Source organism: Notolabrus celidotus, chromosome 5, assembly GCF_009762535.1.
Source record: "Notolabrus celidotus isolate fNotCel1 chromosome 5, fNotCel1.pri, whole genome shotgun sequence".
Taxonomy (NCBI): Eukaryota; Metazoa; Chordata; class Actinopteri; order Labriformes; family Labridae; genus Notolabrus; species Notolabrus celidotus.
The window spans coordinates 13,796,641-13,823,812 of record NC_048276.1 but is presented as its reverse complement, the minus strand read 5'-3'; the positions used below and the strand labels follow the sequence as shown (position 1 = coordinate 13,823,812).

Sequence of the window (27,172 nt, the reverse complement as noted above, 5' to 3'; positions counted from 1 at the left end):
ACAGGTCAAAGGTCACAGATTAGAGTCCTCTTTAGACTCTAGTGCTAGACATAGTAGCTACTCATAATAAAAAAGTGACCCAACCTCAGAAATGTGTGGATGCTGTCTGAGGTTGAGTCAGTTTTTATTGGAAGGTTGGTTTTTTTCCTATTTGGAGTGGCTTTAATGCAGTCTGCTGCCAACAGCTTGACAAGATTACAGGCGAAGTGTATTTCTGCTTTCTGACCTTCAACCAGGTCCTGTCTCCAGTTGGCTCCAAGGCTGCAGGCTCTATCCTTATCTCTCCTTTCCTCACAGTGTCCTCCTCCTCCTCCTCTTCATAGAGAGAGAGAGAGAGAGAGAGAGAGAGAGAGAGAGAGAGAGAGAGAGAGAGAGAGAGAGAGAGAGAGAGAGAGAGAGAGAGAGAGAGGAGACAGAGAGGGGACAGGGCAGGAAAAGGGAGAAAGCTAGGATTACGTAGCATTAGAGGTATTTGTGGGTTGAAAATACTCTGATCAAGAGTAGCTCTGGTGTCCTATTCTTACAAATACTACTCTCTCTGTCACACACACATTCTATTATTACAGTCCTGACCACTTTGACCTTATCATAATAAAGCTTTAACATTTAATATATTAGATATTTTATAAAAAGAGGTATTAAGAGGAGATAAACCCTCTGCATTTGGGTTCAAACAAAGCCAGTAATTTAGAATATGTCCAGGTTAAAGCCTCAAACAGAACAGATTGTATCAGCCCTTATATAAGGAGAGTGATTAAAAGTCTGTGTCAGAGCACTGGAGCCTCTGCTGGTGGCTGGATAGCATTACACAATAACTGAGTGACATTTAAAAGTCAAAGTTATCACGCACCAGACTTCATCAGAAAATACACAACCACAATTTCTCTGTCTTTTTTTCTCACATATTTATTTTTTCTGAACATGGTACAAAAACTCACAGTTGAAAACGGAGAATGTAAGACTCCAACTCACACCACAGTCAGTGTGAAGCACCATACTGTCAGTTTGTCACCACATATTGATTTGTTAGTGTTATACTTCTTTCATGAGGATTGATTGGTCCCATATTGTAAGGCTAAAAGGCATCTAGACCTTGCCAGTTATGAGGTAGCATACTAAATCAAGTCAAATACAATCAACAGCATTCATTCACAGCGAAATCTGAATGTAAGAGGCCCAAAAACATTAACTATACCATCTGATACAATCCATTACCCAAACAGCTCCCCCTGTGAAACACTCACAAGAATGTTACAAGCATGACTTATGTTTCTTTATGTATAAGGTGTCCATGTGTTTATGTGCACCAGCTTAAATAATTCACAGTCGGTTCAGACCATCAGCTGCCTTCTGAATGCCTCGAACACATATAGCTGAAGTTGGGGCATCATGAGGAATGACTTAATACTGAAAGCAAACTTTTACTATAGGTTGATTGTGAACAGCACTTTGGTTAGAAGGAAAAATATGGCACATTTCAGCTAATAAGAACAGCCCCCCCATGTTTCCTAGAGAAGTTTAAACCCTCTAGGTAGTGAGCATAGACTGTATAAAATATGGATGTAGTATCCGTGACGTCACCCATCTGTTTCTGAAGCACTGTTTTGAGGCCAATCATCGGCGGCAGCCATATTGCTGCTGTCCAGCGATTGTGATGTAAAGAGGCGGGCTTTGAGCCTCCTGTTCAACAGCTACAGTGTTCCCTCCTGTTAATCAAGTCAGCTGTGCCTCTCATTGGATGACTCATAATCCCAATATCTTCGAAATTGCAGTGTTAGAAAAAAATCCCCCCCCCTACAGTGTGTGCCGATCGAGAAATGAGCTATCCAGACTACACTTGTCTTTTGTACCAGGCTGTAAACATGTTTATTTCTGCTGTAAAGATCGGCTTTTGTGAATTGGTGTGTATGTGGTTTCCGGTACTTCCGGATCCAGCCTCAAGTGGATCCTCAATGAACTGCAGTTTTTAGCACTTCCCGATTAGACTCGCATTTTAAGACCGGAGGTTGCCGCTTGGTAGTGAGGCATAGCCCTTAGTGCCACAAGAACAGTGTAAATCAGAGTAAAGCAGCAGAAAGAGTAGGTCCCATCTAGTCTAAAAGTCAACTCTCTTATGGCAAGTCCAGCATGCCATTTTCCTCTAGGGCGTTCTGAGTCCTGTCATAAACCTCTCCAATGGCCTGGACCACTCTGTTTAGCACCAAACTCAGCTCTTCCTGGTCCTGCACACACACCAGCCTGAAAAAGAAACCCCGCTCAGGCAGAGCGATAAAGGCCAGCTCGGCGGCTCTACGGACAAACCAGGTGTGGTGTTGTGAGAGAGTGTTCTGGTAGGCCTCACGACACAGCTCCGAGGGACTCCTGAGTCGCCCGGACACCGGTGTCTCAGCCAGTTTCTCAAGGAAGAGCTTCAGCCACAGCAGAGCACGGTGCAGACGCAGGAGAGTCCGACACCCAGAGTCTGTCTGTTGTTGAAAGTCCACCACGCCTTGGGTCATTTCTGCTACGATCATTGAGCGTACAGAGTGGTAGGCACCGGTGTGCTGTGAGGCCTCTGGATCGTTCTTAGTCCCTGCCTCTGTGCTCACAATGTTTATAGAGTTTATATCTGGAGCCAGCTCTGCTTCAGGGCTCTCTCCAGCCAGCGCAGCAAGTTGACGGATTATGGAAGTCTTAGTTTCTATTTCCTTAGATATCAGTCCAACCATTGGGCCCAGAGCTTCCATGAACCTAGAAAAGGGGATAAGTAAATTAAATGTATGTTTCTTTTCAGAGACTGAAGTCAAAAAGTGCTTCACAAGAATTCTACAACACATAGATATAAAAGCATAAAGACGGCTCTCTGGGCTATGCTATAAAAGCATGCAAAACTTTGGAATGGTATAATAACTTGGCACAATAAACAATAAAACAACAACAAACAGAACATTTACAATATAGCGTTACTCAAATGCCCATCTCAACAGAAATGCTTTAACTGAGAAGTACCAAGGGTCAAGTGACTGAAAGGATGTGGGCAGAGCGCTTCATATTTAAGGTGCTATGTCATCAAAGCTCAAACTTCGAATGCCTTGAGCGTGTTTGTGAGGCAACAGAGGCAAGTTCAGCATATATGACCAGAAGGAGCAAACTGACAAGTAAGGGAAAAGTTGTTTCACCATATGTTATAAGCCTGACTGAGGCTCTGTAAGTCAGAGTGAGTTTTTGTTGTTGTTGATCCTATATGCAACAGGGAGCCAGGGAAGATCTTAATACAGGGGAGATGTGCGGATCGATACTGAAATATCGATACTACCGACGCCAGATCCTCATGCTCTAAAATCGATTCTCAAATCAAAATATTGATACTTTTGATACTTCAGTCATTTGAGGCAATATATATCATTAACAGGAACATAGCAGAGAGTAACTAAACCATTGAGATCTTGTCTAAATGATACACGGCTGGTGGGAACTACTAGTTCTAGTTCTTAATCATTAAACAATAATTTATTGTAATGGTTTTATTGTTTTACTTATTTTCTTTTTTTTGTGTGTGTTTAAAACACTGTTTTCACATATTTTGTATGATTGTGTCCTCTGTTTGGTTTTTCTGTTGTTGTATAAGCTCGGCTATATTGTAAATGAGGCCGCTACCTTGATATACTTACGAGTTTAAAATAAATAAATAAATAAATAAATAAATCAGAAATACACTACTTTTTTTAGATTTACCAGACATATTAGGTGTATTTGCACAAAGTATCGGTATCGGATCGGTATCGCCAATACCAACCTGAATTTTACTCAGTATCGGATCGGAAAGGAAATCGGTGGTATCGAACATCACTACTTAATACATGGATGGAAATGGACTTGTACTTATATAGTGCTTTTCTAGTCTTTCTGACCACTCAAAGCACTTTTACACACTACTTGTCACATTCACCCATTCATACCCATTCACTCACTGATGGTAGAGGCTGCTATTCAGTAAGGGACCATCTGTATTAGTTGATCTCATTCGTTCACATTCACACACCTCTGAACAACAGAGGGAGCAATTTGGGGTTCAGTGTCTTGCTCAAGGACACTTCGGCATGTGACTGCCGGAGTTGGGATTGAACCACCAACCTACCGATTGATAGACGACCGACTCTAACCACTGAGCCACAGCCGCCCCGACAGTACAAGACATGAGACATTGTGTCTCTTGCTGGAGGACTGTGTATTGTCTGGAGGCTATATAAAAGATTGCATTTCAAGAGCTGTTCATGTGTAAGCCCCTTAGGTTTAGCAGTTGAAACTACAGATCCTAATAGTTCTTAAGTAGAATTACATGATCAGAAAAGCTGCTTAATGTTGCTGTTACATGATAAAAGTTGATTAGTATTACTGTAAAATTACAAAGGTCATGGGAACAACCTTATCCTACGCAACAAGCAGAACCTCAGTATTCTCTGCACTGAGCTGAAGAGTTGTCCAGTGCCTTATAGCCTCCATAGAGTCCAGGAGCAAAGACAACCTGAAAGCTTTGCTGGGTTTAAATGGAAATTAGAGATATACTGTATAATTGTCATCTTCATATGGATGATATGCTTTATTTATACTTTTTATGATCTGTCCAGAAGGCAGCAAATAGAAAGAGAATCGCAAAGACTGAGCCATACTGGAGTCAACTATGAAACTTCTGCCAGCTATGATGAAAATGTGTGCAATGTTATGCCTGCTATATCAACCCAATCATGCAGTAAAACAGAATAGGGTGTGCATCATATCACAGAGTCCAAATCATGCAATAAATGACTTCATTGTCTCCAGTAGCTCTCTTAGAATACTCCTGTGTTATCTGATGATATTACCTCACAAGTTCATCCCAGCTGGACAGATACGGCAGCATGAGCACGTCAGAGCTGTAGGCTGGTACCGCCAGCAGGTGGGAGAGCAGCAGAGACACCTGGAAGTTCTGACCGGGGCATCCCTCAAGGACCTGCAGGCCCTCAGCTCCATCGCCCCCACTGCTGTTGTACAGCTGGTGGAGCTGCCGGTGGGGGAGGGGAGGTGTGTATGTGTGAGTGTGGGTGAGTGTGAGGGGCGATTGTGGACAAAGAAAGAGAGAGAATGCGGAAGTGATTCACATCATTCAAACTGGCCATCTGCTTCACAAGACCTTCTGGAGGAAATGTAATAAACAGCATGCTGCTCAGTCGCTTGATTGTGCTCTTACCTTATTTACTTGATTATAACCTTTGAAACAGGAATCCCAGTGGTAATCCAAACCTCCATCTGAGAGAGACATTAAAAGAGAAAAAAAAAATGTTAGTGTTTGTTTGACATCTAAATCAATGACATTATTTTTCTGGTAATCCTGCAACTTTAACTTCAACTTTAACTTCAACTTTAAATAAAACAAAAGGACATTCAGCTCAGTATGAGGGCATTTAACGCATTAAAATCAAATATTTATAGGTTTCCATCTTCATATAAATTATTAACAATGATGGGTCAATAAGGCTCATAGTTTCCCCACATTTGACAAGCAAAAGCAGCTGTTACAGATCGTTTACATCACCTTAAGTGGTACTTTGTGGGCTTACCAGCAAACAATTGCTTCCTTAATCACAAAGGAGTTGATGAGTACATTACTATTCCTTGGCACTGTGTGATCACCAGGTGAACACAAGTGCCATATCCCTTTTGTTTTAGCTCCGTTTTGGGTCACTACCAACGCCTATGGAAGTTAGCAGCTAATTTCTTCAATATGTTAGTCGACTAATGGCTAACTGTGTAGAGATCTCTAGCTGTAAAAATCTTCATGATCTTCATTTCAAGGACTGCTGCAGGGAACAGTCAAGTTGTGGGCTAGTCAGCTAAAGGTTAGGGTGACACTAGCACTGAAGCTCTTTCAGCAGGAGAATTAGGTGATAAGTCTCTGAAGTTTCATCATAAAAATGACAAATACATCATGGATAAATCAATCATGTTTAAAAAAAATGATTTTTCTTTAAAGACGTGCTGCCTATTTTTACTAGCTCAGTAACCAACATAACTGTCATGTGACATCTGTAATCCTTTTAACATGGAAAACTGATTATGAGACAGCTGACTTTATTTGTCTTGCTCTCCTGATTAATTCCACTTTGAGCTAATTTCAGCTTGTGGTGGAGCAGTCTGAGGAATGTGACCATCATGTGCACACGTCAGTTATGGACTCTTTCCAATGTCTAACAACAAGTCTCAAAATTTGCCAAAAGATCCAAACACATGCCTCAATCACACTTGACAGTAATCTAAATGTACATCTATTAAAATACTGATACTTAAAGCCCTTTAAGCCTCTACTAAGCAGTTTTAACTCAGGGCCTTTAACTTGTGGTTAGAGTGGGAAATTGAGACTTCATCAATTTTGCAGCATGCAATCCAATTGTATGTCTCAGTGAAGTCAGCTGACTGAGGTACAACAGTTTTTTTTTTTGCCTTTTTGCCTTTTGCCTTTATTTGATAGGACAGCTGAAGAGAGACAGGAAATGTGGGGAGTAGAGAGCGGGGGAACGGGAAATGGCCGACCGGCCGAGAATCGAACCGGCAACCCCTGCGACGAGGACTGTAACAGATTTGTAGACCACAACATGAAACATCCAGCAAAATCACCAAAAGCTTCAAGTGATGTTTTTCACAAATCCCCCTGTCAAAAGTTGTTGATCTCTAGCTCAGCTTCACAAACTGACCCCAGCTGACCCACATGAGCTATTGTCAGATGGCTGGTTAGCCTCAGTGGGGAACCAACATCCCTCAGTTGTAATGAAACTCAAGAGTCCATGTAGCAGCTGTAGAGATTCAGTTTTAGGTTGACATGGACCTGCTGTAGGTACTGGATCACTTTGAGGATGCAGAGCTGGCTGTTCAGGCTTCCATCAGAAAAGCTTTAAGCTCTGTTTGTACTTTTTCAACCACTGAACTAAACTGGTGCCCTCAGGCTGAACTCTGGTGTGACTCTGCTGTTTCTTCAATAAGTCAAAGCCAGAGAAAAACACATCACATATGCATAGTTTGAACATTTTAACACTGTTTACAGGTTTTTTTTTCCATCAAGTATGACAACAAAATGTATTCTTTAAATGGAAAAGGAACCATTTAAATAATCATTTTTCATGCTATAATCTAAAGCCAATAAAAGCTATAAATAAGTATTTTCAGATGCTTCTTCAAATAGACAAAGATTTCTGTATCTACAAAATAAAATGGTGTAAAAATGTCTCCTGCATTTTGGCAATAGTTTATCCCACAGAAGTATTTCTGTCATGCTGTTGAGTAGACAATTCCGGGTGTGTGGCCACCATGCTGGATTCTGCAGCCAACACAACATGTGACACATTCCTCATCTGGAGCATATGTCTTTTCAACAAGAAAGGGATTGTATAGATTAATAGTATTACATAGGAACACACACACACACACACACACACACACACACACATAGAGAGAGAGGGAGAGTGATACTCACGGAGCCACAGGGAGCCAAGGAACAGCAGCAGGACTAAGATAGCAGCAGCAGCCTTGCTCTTCACACCCATACTGAAGTCCAGCTTTGGGTCTATCAGTCCCTCTCTGTTTCTTCTCTTTGTCCGTGTCTTTTCATTCCTCTGAGTCTCACATGAGTCCTTGTCCCCTGGCACAGGCTGTCACCACAATTAGTCTTTACCAGACCCCTGCCTTTAACCCCCCCAGTTCTTCCTCTCATGCTCCTCTTGAATAAAAACTTCTCCCAGCCATTCCACCACCAAGACCCTCTGCTAATCTTTAACTCTGTTTTACAACTGCTCCCTTCACAACTCAGCCTGTTGTTCCTCTTTCCTCTTCTTCCTTATTTCACTTTCTTCTTTCATTCACGTCTTGCTTCCCTCCTGCCTTTGTGTCTCTCTGATTTAGAAGCTGCCTGTCTCCTGTTGTGTTGCTCAATCTAAGGGTCCAGAGATCAGCCAAGAGCAGCTACTGCCTGATAAAGCAGAGCCAGTGTAGCTTGTCCGCCAGTAACCTCCTTCCTTCCAGATTCATCTTCCAGATATGCGCTATATTCCTGGTCACTCCGAGAAAACACTTGCTCCCTCGCCTCTCCTCCCACTATACCAACACCCTCCCCTCTCCCTCCTCTCTTTTCCCTCCCACCCTCTATAACTCATTCACACACACCATGAGGAGCACAACCAGCCCCCCACACAACAGCAGAGGAGACCCACATTTCTGAAAGCATGCTTAGCACCAGAATAACAAGAAACAGACGAGACTCTACATGTAAACAAATGTATTTCTCCCTTTGTCTGTTAGAGACACCACAGTCTAGAGTAATCATTTGTATTGATTAATCAACACAACCTCCTTTTCAGTGTTTGTTAATGAATAACAAAGACTGACCCAGCTTATTCTGCTGCAAAAGCAACAAATAAGTCTAGTTGTGCTCAACTAATATAACACAAAAGAACTAAGACATAATTTTCAGGTTACAAGAAATTAAAAGATATATTTACTTCGACATCTCTGCCATAAAGGATGGTTCATATTCTTTTACACATTTTATTTTCCTTTGTAAATGTTTATTATTTGATTATTTCATTTAATCTCGGGGTCTAAAGTCTAAGACGTATCAGTAAACATGACTAACACATGCAGGGTGTTCCTGTGATAATCTTTATCAGGGGGGAACCCAGTGATTGGTCCCTATCGCTGGGTTTGCTGCTGCTGCCACTAACATGGGGGGAGGTGAACAGACATTGAACTCCACGCTCAAGCCGAACCACATGTGTGCTCGTGTAGGGGGGGGACACTTAACAATTGTATTTTGCAGCAGAGCAGAGGAGCGGGAAACTAGTGAAAGCAGGCCCAGTAATGTCTTGGCTGGGAGGGGCTGATCATGGGGCTTTTACTCTGTGCACTTGAATGGATGATCCCAGCTGAAACAGGCAGCAACTGACATGGAGAGAGGCTGAAACCTTGAGGAAACATGTGACCCTTTCTGAGGACTTGAACTGATTGACTCCACGCAGCTGCTGCTCTCTCATTACATGTTACAACATAACATCCATTTTAAATGGACATAGCTCTGAAAACTGCATGTTTGTGTGTGGTGAAATATGAAGCAGCTGATATGCATGTGCTCTGGTTGACTCAAACACTTGGTATGCATTCACACTGTGAGAGTGTGTTTATGTATGGAGGTTCAATAGAGCAGGAAAGAGGTATTTTGTCACTGTCAGATAGCCCCACACCAGATTTTCCATCAGGAGAGTAAAAACGCTGAACTGCAGCACTAGGATTAGAATTCCAATCCAGTTTGTGCTTTTTGTCAGAATGGGACTTAATAAAGTTTAAAAAGTAAGAAAAGAGACATCCTCAGAGCTGAATACATGGAGAGGTAGTAGTGCAGATGTTTGAAGACAAATAAAAGAAATGATGCATGATAGTTATTGATTCTTGTGGGTGGGGCCCCTGGTGGCCTGTGGGTTGAGAAACAATAATAATAATAATAATAATAATAATAATAATAAGAATCATAATAATAATAATAATAATAATAATAATAATAACAACAATAATAATATATTTTATTTATCACGCACTTTACATTTGGAACAAATCTCAAAGTGCTACAGGGCATAATAAAAGGGCAGTAAGAATAAAAACAGGGTTAAAAAACAAACAGTAAAATGCAGATACTTGTTAAAGACACTGTAGTTGAATAAAAACAAGTAAAAGCAGCAGGGAAGGTCAAATAAAAACTATGGATAAAACCTGGGAAATAAAAACCAGGGTAATACCCTCTGAAACAGAAACGTTTTTAGTCTCTTTAATATTGTTTTAAAGCTTTAACATTATATTTGAGAAAAAGCATTCCAGATAACATTTACATCCCTCAACAGAGTTTAACATTGTGAGGATGTACTGTATGTGTGGAAATAGATTCACAAGACATTTACAGACATACTAATGAGCTGAAGTGTAATAATACCCATTGATGCAAAATGTTGTCGCTGCATATTTATTCACAGTTATTGCACCAACTCTATTCACTCTGCAATGGTTTGGATGCCTTACATCCTCGGATGTGGTTATATTTATAACAAGGCTTACAATTAAACAGTTAGACACAGACTGGCCTCCGTGTCTCTTTTTTACAAAAATGCTAAATGAACATAGACAGGTGGAACTGAGGGGGAAAAAATATGATTCAGTAATAGCTTATATAAAAGATGGATAGCGCAACTGCACCTCGGAGTAAAGCCAAAATATTTGGAGCTCCCCGTGCTCCATTACAGGTAAAAACCCACCTTCTTTATGTTAACAGATGGAACATGGGTCAAAGTAGAATGAGATTTAGTTCTAGGTTTATTACATTTTTCCCAAGATCTTACTTTTAATTAGTTATTTGATATTAAAAGTGGGGTTGTAACATCTTAATTGACAATCCTCTTGACAAAAGGTGCATTTCGACCAATAGTTCCAGGGTCTTTTAGCCTCCAGAATTACTTTACCCTTAACTAAAAGGTTCCTCTGCCCCCATTGTTGTCTGCGTTTCAACTGCAGGCAGAAGTCCCGGGTAGGTTGTGCAAATTAGGCCAGTGACGTTTGGAGAAAAAAAGTGATATTAAGTAAAATTTTGAAATCTTAATAAAAAAACAAACTAGTATGCATTCACAGGAATTCGCTCTTTGTTTCAACAACTGTGTAAACTCCACAAACACAGTTACGTTCAACCGAAAGTCCCAGGTCCTTTGAAAAGTACTACCGCCCAAGCAGGGGCTTTTCAGGGGGGAGATTATCTACCCCTGAACTAAATTTAGACCCTGGTTCCTCCAGTCGAAACGCACTTAGTTCAGGGGTAAAGTTCCTGTGGTCGAAAAACGCCTAAATGCACCCTTGTAACACCTGATAGCAAAGTAGAGTATAGGAACAAGGACTTCTGGATGTAATGGACACCAATACTCAAGTTTTTGAACTGTCTGTAACCATGAGTGTCCGCTTCAGATCAACACAACAATCTGCTATGCTGTGGATTACCGACCAGAAAGGTGTGTGACATTTTATCTGTGGGCTAAGTTAAATGTGTGCTTTGGTTAGAAGCAGCAGCAGTGTGAGGTCAGGTTCATGGCTGCACCAACTAGACCACTTTTGCATTTCTCTGCACCTTTTTGGGGAACATTGGTTTCACTTTTTTCACAGCAGAAGGAGATGAAGGTGTGTCGCCCATATTTATATACAGTTTTTATGGTATTTTACCATAGACTGTATAAAATTTGGTTGAGTATCCGTGTCGTCACCCATCTGTTTCTGAAGAGCTGTTTTGAGGCCAATCGGCGGCGGCAGCCATATTGCTGCTGTTGAGCCAGTGTGACGTAAAGAGGTGGAGTTTGAGCCTCCTAGCCAACAGCTACAGTGTTTCCGCAATCAGCTGTGCCTCTCATTGGAAGACTCGTAATCTCAATATCTTCAAAATTGCCGCGTTAGAAAAAAATTCACCTCCTCACAGTGTGTGCTGAGCGAGAAATGAGCTATCCAGACTACACTCGTCTTTTGTACCAGGCTGTAAACATGTTTATTTCTGCTGTAAAGATCGTCTTTTTCCCATTCATGTGTATGTGACTTCCAGTACTTCCAGAGCCAGCCTCAAGACTGGATGTTGCCGCTTGTATTTTATCCAAAACATGCCCCCACAAAAGACTATCCCTTCAGATTGTTCGGTTTTATAAACAACCGATGGGCCACATTTAAAAGAGAATATTGTTTTGCTACACTATCCTGCAGCTCTTCTCAGTGAATTACAGGATTCAGTCCCTCTTCTGCCTCTGAGGCTCAGTGTGAGACACATAATCTGCCTTCTGTAGGCTCCCGTTACCTTAAAGAAGCTCATCTCTCTTTCCTGAAATATATTTTTAGAAGTCCATCACATACTGGGCAACTCACATGGCACATTCCAGAAATCAGTGTGTTGCCCTTGTCACCACACAGTCACACTACTTATATTACCAATGGTTCCGATTATAAAAGCAAACCTGGTCTTTGTAGTTTCACTAACTAAGACATCTTGGTCTGGTTTATATTTCTCAAAGCTTGATCCCATGTGTGTCGGTGAGACAAAGTTTTCAGACAGAAGCAGATAGAAGTTGTGTTCCTCCGTGTCTCCATGAGTTCTGTGTGTAGTGTCTGCCTCCAGCCCTCTCATCCTACCGTTGTCTGCAGACACTCGCACTCTGCTGGAGCCCTGCTGCTGAACTGGTAAGTCTCTGCTGTGTGTATAAATACCCTGCACACATTGCAAGGGGCTGCAGGCCTTTGCAGGCTGTCACCTGTTCACCTTGCGGTACCCATGGGTGTCTGTACCTCTACGTTTTTTTTCCCCACAATCAGAGCAACATATTCAGGATCACTTTGAATAAAACACATTGCTGGTTTCCCAACAATCATACATTTTAAAACATATTTCTGTATATTCAAATACATACATAGGAGTGTTGCAGGGGTGTTGGAGATTAAGCAGATTGGAGGTAAACAGCATGAGGTCTCACTCTGTTCTTCCAAAGACAAACCCTAATGAAATATAACTGGCCTCAGCACAGATAGTTACAGTCTAATGATCATGATGATGGTTATTGTGGGTGACCAAAGTGTGGCTTGAAGTCCTGCTTTAGTACCTCTCAGCTGCTGTGTAATCTGAGCCATGGACAGCGACAGCCGTGGTGGGCGACAGCCAGGGTGTTGGGTGGCGTGGGATTAAGGGCTCTTCCTCTCTGTCTTTACTCTCGCTCTCTCAAACTTAATATTTAAATATAGTGCAGTACCGGGCAGAGGAGAGGTCCTGGAACATTATGGCAGCGAGCAGTTTTGGGATACTTTTTGGACTTGTAACTATTCTCGGGACCTTAATGGTTCAGGGTAAGTGGTGCAGTGGCAAACGTTTGGCACATCCTCAGCAGGCTGGCTCGTTGCCCTCTTATTCATCAAAACCATCTTCGGTATATCGTTTGCAGGCAGAGGATCGGTGTTCAGATAGACAGCCACCTCTCAAATTATAACTACATTGGCTCACTGAGAAAACTTTCTATAGTTAAGACTTTCTAAAAACTTGTGAAAATGCATCCATTGTGTTGTAAATTGTAGTTGTGGGTAGACTTTAACACGTTTTATGAGCATAAATGTGTCTCTCTTGTTGATAGCTTATCTCTAAACACACATGTAAAACTTAAAGGTTATGAACATGCTGTTGTAAATGGATAAAAGCATTCTTGAGTTGACTTGCATGTGCACTTTCTTACCATATTTGTACCTCAGAATTTTGAGGTTTCATCTTTGCAGAGACACAACTTACACTGATATTGACTGAAATCATCTGTACCATTGAGGAGTGCATGCATTTCAATTCATTTCATTAGAGGGGCTCTTACAAGTCATTCAGCGCAGTCATCATTGTTGTGTCATGAGAACAGCAGTACTAAAATGTTTGAGGCTGCTGTGGTTGGCATTGATGCAGTTCTGCAACAGCAGGAGAACAGCAGGCTAGAATGGCTACCCAAGCAGTGGAAACAGAAGAAAGAACAGGAGTTAATGTAAAAAAGACTAGGGTGTTTTTTAATAACTCTGCAGAATCACCGTGTACAACTATGATACGAGAGCATGCTGTAGTTATGACCTTACTTTTCAAATGTACTTTATAATGGTTATCTAGATGGAAACCCTCAGTTGCACTTGGTATCAAATCAAACTATATTGAGATGTGATGAAAGGTATGATGTTAGTAATTCTGTTTGTGTTTGGCCTTCACTTCAAGTTTAGATCAACAGAAATGATGTGGTACACTGTGCAAAGGACAGAGTCAGCTGGGGTGAGCTTAGCTTGCTTTTACCCCAGTCAGCAGTGATGTTGTAATGTTTACCTTAGTGGTTATGTTGTTCTGACCCTGTTTTGCTGTCTGCTTCTTTGTGACCTAAACATATCAGGTCAGCTGAGTGACAAAACTTGAACAACAAATCTGACCTCCAGGCACCCAATGCAACCTAAGATTTGAGATATTCAGCCTAGTCCAGCCTTTTCATGATCCCCTCAGTCTGCTGAAGCTTCCCAACATCCTTCTCCTGTGATTTCTCTGAGCAAACTGCAATGTCAACCACAGGAAGTGGTGAGGTAAAGGCATAGAAACCACACACATACTGTACATATAATATATTAGTTCCACATTAGATGGCTAATCATGCTCCATCATGACGAATACAGCAGCCAGTACAAGCTGAAGGCATGATTCTAAAGTCATTGTTTCTCTCTCACTGGAAAGTAACACTATAGCTGCAATTCGACCAAGATTTCCAGGGTATTTTGGCCCCCAGAACTACTTTCCCTGGAACTATAAGGTTCCTCTGCCCCCATTGTTGTCTGCGTTTCAACCAGGGGCTGAAGTCCCGGGTAGATTGTGCAAATCAGGCCAGTGACGTATGGAGAAAAAAAAAAATTAAATACTGTTATGAAATCTTAATAAATAACTAAACTAGTATGCATTCCCAGGAACTCCCTCTGTGTTTCAACAACTGTGTAAACTCCACAAACACAGTTACGTTCAACTGAAAGTCCCAGGACCTTTCAAAAGCACTAACCCCAAGCAGGGGCTTTTCAGGGGGGAGATTATCTACCCCTGAACTAAATTTAGACTCTGGTTCCTCCGGTCGAAACGTACGTAGTTCAGGGGATTAAGTCCCTAGTTCCGGGGTAAAGTTCCTGCAGTCGAAAAACGCCTTATTGCTGTTAACTTCAGGCACATTTTTTCCTCAAATTGTTGTAGAAAAAAAAAATGTAAGGACAACATCACTATCTATTGCTTTGAAAATTGAAATGCAGTAACCTGCCAGTCCACAAGTCACTTTGTAAACATAGTATGTCTTATGTTGAACCATAGAGCCTCTTGAACCCTCTTGTGTTTCAAGCACAATAGCAAGCCGTCCAGATTCCCCTTCCATTGTAGAAAACTTGTGTGCCCTCCAAGTTGAGAAAACCTGCTCAATTGCCTTTTAGGTTTTCCCTTTAAGAGGACAAAATGCCCTTGCAGAGGTGTAACAAAATAAGATGCCCTTCATGGTACTTATCCAATGAACAAATCCTTTGAACATGGATCTCCAGTAGAGAAAACATAATAACATGCCCTTGCAGAGTAATAAGACATGACAAAATGCCTTCTGGGATGCTGTCTTTGTAAACAGAGCATCTTGACATGGTCACTCATTGGAGATGAAGTGATAACATTCTTGCCTGAGGAAAAAACATGCAGGGTGCCCGTCCTGTGGGGAAAGTATGATAAACTGCCATCAAGGGTTCTTCAAGCGGAGAAAATGTGCCTTTGCAGAGGAGATGACAGGATAAAGTCTCATCCAGGGCGTTCCTCTAATGAAGAAAGTACACTCCTGGCTGCAAATGTGTTGGAGAAAAATGTCCTGTCTTTGACTTCCAGTAGAGAAAACCTGATAATGTGAATTGCAAAGGAGAAAACGAAATACATTAGATTAAAGGTAACTCCAGGCTGTTCCTCCAGTGGATAACATTAACTGATTTAGACTTCAAGTGGAGACAATGTTAAAAAGTTCTCACCGGACTGGGCTTTTAGCAGATCAAGCCCAAGGTTGACTTGTAGTGGAGAAAACTTGATAATGTGCCATCCAGGATGCAAATGGAGAAGATGTAATATATTGATCCCCACAGTGTACTTCAAGTGGACCAAATCTCTTTACTTGGAGCTTAAGTAGAAAAAACGTGCACTACTATCTGCACTTCCAGCAGCCCAAAGTCCTTACATTGATCTCCAGTGGAGAAAATATGACAATTAGAGGAAAAAGCATGATTAAGTACCTTAGGCGTTTTTAGCCCAATTTGGGGGCTGCTGAAGCACCTCTAAATTGAATCCCAGCACCCCTAAAATTTGAGAGATTTTTTTTATTTTTTTTTACTGTATGTCCTTTTTATCAAGCTAGAAAAGTTTCAAAACCATACAGTACTTGGTTGAAACATAATATTTTAACAACAAAAATACAGCAGCTCCACCGGGTTTTACATCTTGTGCATTACATTTCAAATGAAAGTCCAAAAAATAACTCCAATGTCAATTTTTGGTATTTTTGGTACTCACTATTGGGGGCTGGTTTACTCCAGAAATATACATACTGTTTATGTATATGTTGAGGAGCTGTTGTATCAAAATAAGATGTCTTTCCCCAGAAATTAGGGTTACCATATGTTTCTTTTATGATTCCAATTAATTTCTCTTTTGCTGTGGCTCAACATTTAAATAAGCATTTTGATGGTTTAGTCACAGACTTTCCCAAAAAGTGTTATACTTTTCTATCACAAATGTGGGAATGAAATTGCATTAAAATGTACAAAACAGTGAAATGTATCTTGCCCGGTTCAGCACTCCTAAACACCCGATCCTAGAATCGCCCCTGTTAAGTAACATCTATGTTTTCCTGATGCAAAAATATGATGACAAGATCCAAGGGTGCCCTATGAATAAAAAGGGGAAAAGGGCCCACAAGTGCTATCCATGAAGAAAGGTAGAGATTGAAAGTCATAAAGGGTTTCATTCTAGCAGAGAAAATTTTACAGAAAGTCATACAGGTTGACCTACCTAACAAACGTTCTGCCTGCTTTCCAACACGTGGCTATCATTTGTTCTACTTTCACCTAACAAAGCCGATATCTCTGCTATTGCCTACCACTAACAGAGATATTAGAGCCATTGTGCTTTTTCATAGTTAATATTAGCAGACCATGCTGTCTATGTGACAGGTTAAAAAGCATTATATAAGTTAAAAAGGTTAAAAAGCATTATATAAGTTAAAAAGAGTTTAAAAACAGTTTATTAAGTTCATTGTTTATAAAAAAAGCTAAAATCTACATTGTGTCTAAAAAACAAAATGATTTCATAAGTTCTAGAGAGTGATTAAAAATCATATAGAAACATTTAAGTCATGTGAAATACATAAAGTCAGTTAATGGTTAAAAACAAACAGTAATTACGCTAAGAGTGTTTAAATATACTGGTTACTATGTTTTCTATCGTTTAAAAGTAAGATTTATTCATGTTGATCTGTGATCTACTTAGTAGTCTGTGTCAGATGTTCATCTGTGATCGATTGCTTCGGTCTCCACCTGCAGAGCAGGGAGATCGCGCTCTTTTCTGTTATTCTATAAAACGCTCTGGATGAGGAAACACACCACGATCACGCTCGTGATTCTTTCTTCGCTTTTTCCACGAGTGTAACATCTACATTTTAAAACTGTAGAACTTATACTCCCTAAGAGCTATTCATGGATTCTATGTGTTTCTCTTACCTTGAAGAACTGTCTTTGTTTTCCTCTGTGATGAAATTAGAGAAGATGCTATAGATCTGTTTACAATCTCAAAGGGATAATGGCCTGATGGAATACCACAGCAAAGTGCCATTTAGATAAAACACAAGGCAAAGAGCCACCTTACTAGTCCACTCTCAGATTACATGATCTTTATCAGTTTTCACATTCAGGGGTTAAGTGTAATATTTAACTATAATCAATTATTTACAGCTATTGGACCCTTAGGAAGTGAGACCTCTCAGCACTGTCGCTTCACTGTCTACTATACAGATTGTCCCATGGGAGAACTATAGTAACAGCTCCAAACAATGTGACATTTGTGTGCAAGATTGAACCAGGAAGACCTAGACATGAATTGATCATATAGGGGTTGACATCTTTACTGCCTGTTGTATATGTTACTGTCACCATTTTTGCCTCACAATGATATTGATGATTATTGTAGATGACCTGAATGTGACACAAAGTCCTGGTGTAGAGTTACCCAGCTGCTGTGTAACCTGAGCTATGTGTAGTGGCACTTGGCAGGGACGGGGCTAGATGTCTGAAATAACCTCTGCCTTTCTCTTAAACTCTTTTGAAGATCACACTAAGATAAGAAAAGCCTAGGAGCACAATGTGATAGTAAATGATAGTAAATAGTCTCTGGACTACCAAGAATATCTTCACAAGTTATCTTAACTCTGTCCTGAGTTTGGCTTCCTCAACACTAGTGCAAAGTTGAATAACCAAAATAATTGATATAAAGAATTTACACCCAATGCTGTCTTGATAATTATCAATCCAGGGTAAATAAAGACACAAAGTTATTCCAGGTTATATAGAATGAAGTTATGAAGTAACTGTGATCTAACAAGTTGGGTAATTATTAGAGAAGTGTGTAAAAAGGGTAAAGGTTGATCCTCTCTATGCTTCCATACCTCTCTGCCTCATTGTGTTCACTTCATCAACTGATGAAGCTTGGTCTTCTTGATGCAGTAATGCTGGCAAAGTTTTCTCCTGTTATTGGTTGTTGTTAACTATGATTGTTACTGTGTATTTTTATTAAGACAGACAGGTGTCCACATCACATTTTATACTGATATACTGATTGTGATTGTTTCCTCTCACATTGTATATCAAACGAAAATACTCAATAGGCTATGGACACATGATAACAGAGTAAGAAGTAATATTTCAGAGTACTGATAGGCACATTTTTAAGTAATGTGATGTACCAAACTATGTTTACGCACTTTTATATGACTGTACAAATTAACGATTAAGACTACCACTTTAAAGAAAAACATAACCACATGAATTACTGATGTTAAAAATGGGGGTTGAAGTGAGACTTTGTATCCTCTGCTTACCCCTCCTGTTATGTTGCAGGTCAAATTGACCCTTTTTAAAGTTAAAAAATCCCCCCCAAAATTGTTAAAAGTATTTTTTTGGATATGAAACTTCTTCTGCTTGGCTTAATAGGTGAAACTAATATATAAAATGAAAATGGTTGATTTCACATATTTGCAACCCCTCTTGCATGTTTGTAGATGTACTGTTTGTGGGTCAATTTCACCCGGCAGTCAAAGTGGAGGCTAAAAGGGGTCAGAAGTGTCAAAATAGGAGTTGTTTCTAGCTGGGCAAAAAATGTTTTTTCATTTTGCTAACATTAGTTAAAATTGGCGACTTTAGGGTAATAATAAAACCACACATATCAAGGCTATGGTATCAGAACCCTGGGTATGATGACTTAACATTACTTTGGAGACATTTACAGGATTATGGTACACATAATGTCACAATAACCAGCACAATGTGCTTACGTAACAAAATCAGCCACCAAAGAGTGTGTTGAGTTGAGCACTGATGAATTTTTACAAAATACAAGATGAATACTGGAAAGTTAATAGAAATAGACTATGGTATAACAGTTAGTGATGGGAAGTTCGGCTCTTTTCAAAGAGCCAACTCTTTTGACTCGGCTCCCAAAGAAGAGCCGGCTCTTTTGACTCACGAACGGCTCTAAATTTAGGATCTTTTGTAGCCGTATATTTTACCTTAACTTTGCAAAAACGAATGGTTTGTGTGTTGAAAACCCTTGTATGTACGTACAGTGTTTTTATGAGAAGCCTTATAATTGCCTAATTTTGTGCATTTGTTCTGTTACAAAACCATTCTTACTTTTGTTTAGTATTTTAATCAAACTTTTTTATTGTACAAATTAACAAAAAACTGCAAACTTATCCACAGAACAGAACCAGAACCAAACTCAAGCAAACAGAACCAGAACCAACTCAAGTAAACAGAAACAAGAACCAAACTCAAGCAAACATTATTAATTTCCTCAGTACAGGTTGGCATTGAGAAAAATCTGATGCCTCAGCTTGGAGGGGCTGATCCGATTTCTTACCAATCAAAACAAAGTTCTGCTGTGAGCAGAGCTGGGGCTGCACACTGTGAGTGCTAAGCAGCGAAAGGAAAAAACTGGGAGCCGGCTTTCTCTCGATGCGAGCCTGCTTTTCTGATACAATATTACAATATTATAATATGATCATGACACATCACTAATAACAGTTGCAGCAAAGACACAGCCAGCTTTGTGAGAAACCTGTCATACTATATACAAGTCTTTTAAGGAATAAAACCACGTGTGTTGGAAATTGAGAAAGAGTTGTATCTGCTATTTGAAGGTCAAAATCGGTAAATCTCACAGAAAAGGCTTGCTGACTCACTGTATGTTTCACAGATTTTGAACAACACATAGTTCTAACAGATTTTCAAATAAACTCATATGATTTCTCATCCATCTTTCCCATGCAGTGCAGAGTAATGAGGAGAAACTTCTGATCAGAGACTTGTTCAAAACCTACAGCAAAAACATCCGCCCTGTGGTAAATCCTGAGGACATACTGCAGATTAAGATCATGTTGACCCTCACTAACCTGATCTCTCTGGTGAGGAAAAGCCCTTTTTTCTTTTTTTCAAAATGTGACTATCATTCTTTTTGTTGTAATAGCAAACGTGTAAGGTTCTTAAGATGGCGCATGACCACAATTCACCCTCATGTCAACAGAAGTATTAATCCACATTCTAGCCAGAGCTAAATGGAGTATGAATTTAGCAGTGCATCTCAAATATTCATACTAGTTCTTCACTTTTCCAACAGAATGAAAAGGAGGAGACTCTCACGACCAATGTGTGGATTGAAATTGTGAGTTTCCCCTCTATTCATACCTTCCTTTTATGTTTAGTTTGTACCAAGGTTATTATCGTTAACGAAAACTAACAAAATAACAAAACAAGAGGTACAAAAACATTTTCGTTTACTGAAATGAAAAATGAAAACGAGGCTGTACAAAAAAACAATAACTAACTGTAACTGTATTGTGAGTTTACAAAACGAACTAAAATGAACTAAAATTACAGAGAAAATGTCTTTAGTTTTCGTCTTTGTCAATGTATGAGGTAGTCATACATAAACTCAGTATCATGTGTTTTATGTAGGCTACTCGTGTTGTTGTGACCATTTTTTTGTTAAATACAATATAACACTGAGTGACACATTTTATTATTTTATTTGGATGTTTGTTCATCTGTCCTAGGTGATTACATTTTTGAAAATGGTATGATGTTTTGAGTTTTTATTACACAATGCTTTTTGTGACCTATTTGAATCTCGCCCCTGGCAACTAACCCATATTACAAAAAAAGACTAAAATTAAACTAAAATGAAGCATTTTCAAAAACCAAAAACTAAACTAAACAAGCAAACTCCCTTTAAAACCTAACTAAAAACTAAACTGAAATTGAAAACAAAAGGTCAAAACAAAATAAAAATAAAAACTAATGAAAAATAAAAAACTATAATAACCTTGTTTTGTACAAATCCTTGCGAGACTCTTAGTAGTAAAGTTGTTTTTGCCAAGGGGACCTTGTCATTTTCATTTTCCCAGCCCTCAGTTGTGTCTTGTTGACCTTTCTCTCAAATGTCACCCACAGCAATGGACTGATTATCGTCTCGCCTGGAACGAATCTGAATATTTTGGCATTAGCGTGATTCGTGCCCCATGTAACATGGTTTGGCTCCCTGACATAGTGCTTGAGAACAAGTAAGTCAGTGACAAAGCATGTTCTGTAAATTATCCCAGCATGCAGCGCCATCATGCAAATGATTGGCTGTTGTTTTTCTTTTCAAAATCAAATCCTGGTATCAACTGTTTCTGTTTTCTGTCCTCTATTTCTGCAGCATTGATGGCAAGTTTGATGTGGCCTACTATGCCAATGTATTGATTTATAGCAATGGTGGGATGTACTGGCTGCCTCCTGCTATCTACCGCAGCACTTGTGCCGTTGAGATTACCTACTTTCCGTTCGATTATCAGAATTGCACGCTGGCATTCAGGTGCGAGAAATGTGATTCATTTCAAATAGATATAACAGAGTAATATCCAAGTAATCACTATTATCTGCATTATTCCGTCCCATCTGCATCGACCCTAGATCCCAGACATACAGCGCCAGTGAAGTGGACCTGATCTTAGCTGATGAAGAAACAGGGCAAACTATTGAGTGGGTGAACATAGACCCTGAGGCTTTTACAGGTACGGCACACATAGAATTTGATATTCTATATTCAAAACACACAATTCTTCCTAAGCTTCTTATTTTTTCACACCTAAGAAAATGGCGAGTGGGCCATCGTCCATCGTCCAGCCAGGAAGATAATCAACAAACGGTATTCCCCAGATGACCTGGAGTATCAGGAGATCATGTTCAATATAATCATCCAAAGGAAGCCCCTTTTCTACGTCATCAATATCATCCTGCCTTGCTCCCTCATCTCCTCACTGGTCGTACTGGCCTACTTCCTTCCTGCACAAGGTCTGTAAGCCACATGTAATTCTCTACAGCAATGATTACACAGATCTTTGTTGTTTCAAAGGGGGAAATATTCAGGAATGTTACAGAACACAAAGTCTTATGGCATGTTGTGCCTTGGACACAAAGTGAAGTAATGATTGAGGCTATTTTACTATTGAACTGCTCATATTAAAAATAGACTTCAGGTTAGGCTGTTTTGAATATATTCTATCATAAAACCTCTTTAGAAAGCACTGCTTTACTTTGCGGATTTGATTTCAGTGTATTTTTGGCATGACATCTTTAATATATACAAACCTAGGATTGTTTGCTGCACATAAAGTTCCTGAACACAGAGTTTGCATCCCAAATTGAGTTTGATTATTGTATCCCGTGTGACCCTCCCTTGTCCTGTTCTCCCCTTCACAGCTGGTGGACAAAAGCTGACTGTGGCCATCTCTGTCTTACTGGCTCAGACTGTCTTCCTCTTCCTTATCGCCCAGAAGATCCCTGAGACATCTCTGTCTGTGCCTCTCATCGGCAAGTGAGTCAGTGTGTGATCTCTGCTGCCATCTGCTGTACTATTCTTTTCTTAATTCCCACAGTTTGAGTCTCCACTTCAGCAAAGATCTTCTCTTGTGGCTCCCTCAGGTACCTGATCTTTGTTATGAGTGTGACGACTCTCATTGCCACGAATCAAATTGTGGTGCTGAACTTCTCCCTGCGTAGCCCAAACACTCATACCATGTCTCCAAGCATCAAGCATGTAAGTCCATCCTGTGCAGCTGAGCTAAATAAGATAATATATTTCAATTGTAAATGTATATCCATGCTGCTTCCTGCAGGTGTTCCTAGAGATGGTACCTCGCTTTCTAGGCATGTCCCCGCTGGTGGATGACAGCGAGGTGACAACAGAGATGAATGGAGTGAGAGAGCGACGTCGCAGCTCTTTTGGCCTCATGCAGAGAGCAGAGGAATATGTTTTGAAACAACCTCGCAGTGAAATGATGTTTGACAAACAGAGAGAGAGACATGTTCTCAAGGGATCTGTTGGTAAGAAGACTATTTCTAACATCAAGCACCAGAATCTGACCTGCCTTTGGGCCTCAGTCTAATTCATAAGCACGTAAATATTTGCAACATATTCCAGGTAAAATATTTGTAGAATTAATCATCTCATCAAAACAGATGTTCTTGTTTTAGGTGTTTTTTTATCAGGTCTTTCACATCCCTTATATAACCAACCTATTTGTGTACTTGCAGGAAACTGTATGTCCTTGAACTCCTCGTTTTTTTCCCCTTTTCACTGTCAAAGATTCCTGTGACTGCCTCAGGTAATGCTGTTGCATATTGTGCTCTAACTGTCAGTATCTCCCTCCCTCTAGTGGATAACATAGATGTCAGTAGCACCGCCAACCTCTATAAGAGCTTGGCCCAAGCTGCACCTGAGATCAAGCAGTGTGTGGATGCCTGCAACTTCATTGCTGAGAGCACAAGACAACAAAATGATATTGGATCTGTGAGTGTCGCTTCAAACTGTATCTACTCAGCCAACAATTTGTATGCAAGCTTATCCTGTGAAGCAATCTTATGCAGAATGACCTTGACTATGTATACGGTCAAAGTTTTATCCTAGCTATTTCATTTTTACTCACTTTTTCCAAATAAAGGAAATTGAAAGCTGGGTGCTGATTGGGAAGATGATCGACAAGGTGTGTTTCTGGGCTGCCATCCTCCTCTTCATCATCGGTACAGTGTGGATCTTCTTAACAGGACACTTCAACAGGGCACCTGATTTTCCATTTCCTGGGGACAACAAAAAATATGCTCCCAGTTAAAATAAAGTTAAAATGAAATTATTTACTTTGATCAAACCTTTCCAAGGGCCACTGTGCCTCACGCTTGTTTTAAGAGCTGAGGAGCCCCAGGTTCAGATTGAGGACTTTAATTACCGAGATTTTACAACCTTCATCTGTTTTTATTGTCACAGGCTCAGACTGTTCTTGATGGACACATGTCAGGCGGTAGAAGGATTTCATTTAAATTTCAGTTTTCTTCTTAATCTAAGATCTTTACATGAATACATCACACAAGTGAATGAGGTCTGGTTCAAAGACTGTACATCAACATTTTTTAAAACATGTTATGAGCTTTAGTTGACTATCTTTTGTCGGCTTTAATGAATCACACTGCAAAATATATCTGCCAAAGTCTGGATAAGTTTTCCTGCATGTACTATGTCTTATATAAAGAAGCCAGCCAACTCCGAATTGAAGCCTTATTCTGTTAGTACTATGACTTATTTATTAGAATGTTTTGTTAGAAGTAGATGAATCAGAGATATTGTATTGATTTATTGTGCCATGTGTTTTTTAATAAATATTTTATTCAGTGCATCAAGACTATTTTGTTTTTAAATCACTACAAAATTGTTAAAAAACTAGACCCAGTGAGCCATTTCAGGAACTTTCCATCAAAGAAAAAATGATGTTACAATGTAACAATGTTACAATGTCATTTAGCAGACGCTTTTATCCAAAGCAACGTACATACGAGAACAAGAACAACACAAGCAAAGCTCTAGACAAGAGGAAACAAGATCAGTAAGAGTAACAAAGTGCTTCAAGTCCATTTCGATGCAGGTACTGCCAAGCAGTGTAAAGGCAATGCACTAAAGTAAATAAGGATTTAAATTTTTTTTTTTAGTAAAATAAGGAACATCTACAACGAAGCAACGAAACAATTAAAGACCTTCCATTATCATCATCAACAATTAACTTGTCATCACCACAATAATGACCAAAGTACCAAGTGCTGGGTCACAGAGCTGAACAAAGATTCCCAGAGTAGAGAAGGACAGTGCGAGTCAACTGTAGCTGGATGATCAGATAAATGTTATATGTAGTTGCTGTAGATCTATTGTTATGGTCATATCTTTTATTCATGAATCAAACAGAGGCAAGAAAATATATTAACATGTATATCATTGATTTATCCTTAAAACTACTATTTTAAGTCAATAATGTGCTGATGTTTATTATTTTGAAATCCCTGCTAAATTTCTGGGATAACTCATTGGGTTTTAACACCTCCATGTGGTGCAAAATTGTACTACAACAATGCACAGTTTCAAAACAGATTATTTATGACTGAATAGTTGTTCAACTCTTGGTCTTAAACTGTCACCACACTGTTCAGTTTTGGCTTGATGCAGGCATATCATATACTTTGACTGATAATTAACTATTGAACCACGCCTTTGACAAACTTCTCCACTCAAAAATAAGTCCTTATGCTTCATTTTTTTTTACTTTAAAGAGGAAGAGGGCTTTTATCACAGCGACAAATCTTACCACATAAGGTAATAATGTGAGAATTCTCAGGAGGGGAAATACAGTGAGACCCCCACCTCCTGGGCGTGTTATATACAGGAAGGATGATCATTAGAAATAATAAGCAGTAAGTTTCTTCATTAACAGAAACAAAGGGTAAGAAGGATGAGCCTTGAACAGTAAGTCTACATTCTATTACATGAAGACCAGTAATGAAGAAAAGCCTTTGGATAGGCCTACGTGTTGGTAATAATGTTATCAAAGAAACTAAAACGATTTCATATAATTACAATATTTGTGAATGTTTGCAAAAGCAATATAATGTTGTATAACATTGTACAGATGTATGGAGTCTTGAGGATTATGTATGTGCAGCCCTCTAAAACTTTAACCATTCAATAAAAGGTTGCTACCTTTAAGGAAGGTAACTTAACTTAAGGAGTGCAAGCTGTTTGAGCCCATACAGTGGCATTACCTATGATAGCTAGTGACATGCAAATCCCTTTCCAGATTTGGAGCTACTTTGCATGTGAGACACAAGTATTGGAAACTCTTACCTGTTGGTAAAAAATGTAGTTTAAACTTTTTTCAGGGTGTGGAAGTGAACACCCCCGCTCACATGCAAGAGCGCCGCTGAAACGCGACCATATGATGGTGACTGAAAACCGGTCCTCAGCTCATTGTTTGTGTTTGCACTATGTCAACTCATGTCTGGCTCAGCAGTAAGAAAACACCAAAACATTATCATTGTGAAAGTTAAAACCACAAACTAACATGAAATGTACACACAGTAGGCGGGCAGAACGGCAGGACTGGATTTGATTAGTTTCATAATTTGGCTCCTGATGGCAGGGATTGGTTGGTGTTTTCTCAGGTTTACTCCGGCTGTAGGTAGCAGCTATTTTTTCGCTCTTTTTTAAGAACACATTATGTACTGATTGCTATCAGGACGCAAAGAGCAGTTTAACTAGTAGAACAAAAAGTGTATCTAAATCTGACTGCCAACCCAAGCTCTAAATATAAATTTGTTATGGCCTTAGTAAAAGTGTTTTGATTTTGTAATTTTGTTTTCTTAAATGTAAATTTGTCTCCAACTTTGTAAACGTGTTTCATCTTTTGTAAATTAGTGTTGTCCTTCAGGGCCACCGTAAACCTGGGTTGAACTGAGTTGATTTCCTACTATTGAGACTTTTAAACTTAAACTAAAAACCTATTTATTCAGTCTGGCTTTTATGTAGGGTTTAACAATTTTATTACCTACCTTTTACCATAATATTGATTTAAAAGTTGCTTTATTATTTTAGTAATTTTAACTGTTATTTTATTCTATTTTAAATATTAATTAATTCATTTATTTAATTTTTATTTATCTACTCAGTTTTATTGATATTTTTAGCCTTAGTTTTATTTTCAACTCTTATCCCTACCCTTTATAAATCTATTTTATTTTTTAACTATTTTTATTCTTAGTGTTAGGGTTAGGGTTATTTTGATGCTTTAACTTATTTTAATTACACATATTTTATTTTTGGTGTGCATTGGTCTCTATTTTATTTTATGTTGTTGCTATTTTTAATTTGTATTATTACTATTCTTCTTCTTCTTCTTCTTCTTCTTCTTCTTCTTCTTCGTATTATTAT

The 27,172-nt window shown here is 39.4% G+C and overlaps 2 protein-coding genes across 2 annotated transcripts; one reads left to right on the top strand and one right to left on the bottom strand.

Moving 5' to 3' along the window:
- Nucleotides 1-886: 886 nt before the first annotated feature.
- On the bottom strand, nt 887-8,052 carry gltpd2 (glycolipid transfer protein domain containing 2). Its single transcript, XM_034683914.1, has 4 exons — nt 7,484-8,052; nt 5,207-5,265; nt 4,842-5,020; nt 887-2,730 (listed from the first exon to the last, which is right to left on the bottom strand). The coding sequence occupies exons 1-4, from the start codon at nt 7,551-7,553 to the stop codon at nt 2,112-2,114; spliced, it is 927 nt and encodes a 308-aa protein (XP_034539805.1). The 5' UTR covers nt 7,554-8,052; the 3' UTR covers nt 887-2,111.
- An 8,919-nt stretch (nt 8,053-16,971) lies between these two features.
- chrne (cholinergic receptor, nicotinic, epsilon) lies at nt 16,972-24,557 on the top strand. Its single transcript, XM_034684380.1, has 12 exons — nt 16,972-17,262; nt 20,161-20,294; nt 20,507-20,551; nt 21,340-21,449; nt 21,587-21,742; nt 21,841-21,941; nt 22,021-22,221; nt 22,630-22,744; nt 22,852-22,966; nt 23,046-23,253; nt 23,586-23,719; nt 23,871-24,557. Exons 2-12 carry the CDS (start codon nt 20,265-20,267, stop codon nt 24,036-24,038), a joined length of 1,383 nt encoding a protein of 460 aa, XP_034540271.1. The 5' UTR covers nt 16,972-17,262; nt 20,161-20,264; the 3' UTR covers nt 24,039-24,557.
- The last annotated feature ends 2,615 nt before the right edge of the window (nt 24,558-27,172 follow it).

Coding starts and splice junctions, on each gene's coding strand:
- gltpd2 (XM_034683914.1), bottom strand. CDS start 7,553: ATGGGTGTGAAGAGCAAGGCTGCTGCTGCTATCTTAGTCCTGCTGCTG. Junction 5,266..7,483: donor CCTTGGCTCCCTGTGGCTCC/GTGAGTATCACT, acceptor TGTCTCTCTCAG/ATGGAGGTTTGGATTACCAC. Junction 2,731..4,841: donor AGCTGGGATGAACTTGTGAG/GTAATATCATCA, acceptor CCCCTTTTCTAG/GTTCATGGAAGCTCTGGGCC.
- chrne (XM_034684380.1), top strand. CDS start 20,265: ATGTTGACCCTCACTAACCTGATCTCTCTG. Junction 22,222..22,629: donor CTACTTCCTTCCTGCACAAG/GTCTGTAAGCCA, acceptor TCCCCTTCACAG/CTGGTGGACAAAAGCTGACT. Junction 23,720..23,870: donor AACAAAATGATATTGGATCT/GTGAGTGTCGCT, acceptor TTCCAAATAAAG/GAAATTGAAAGCTGGGTGCT.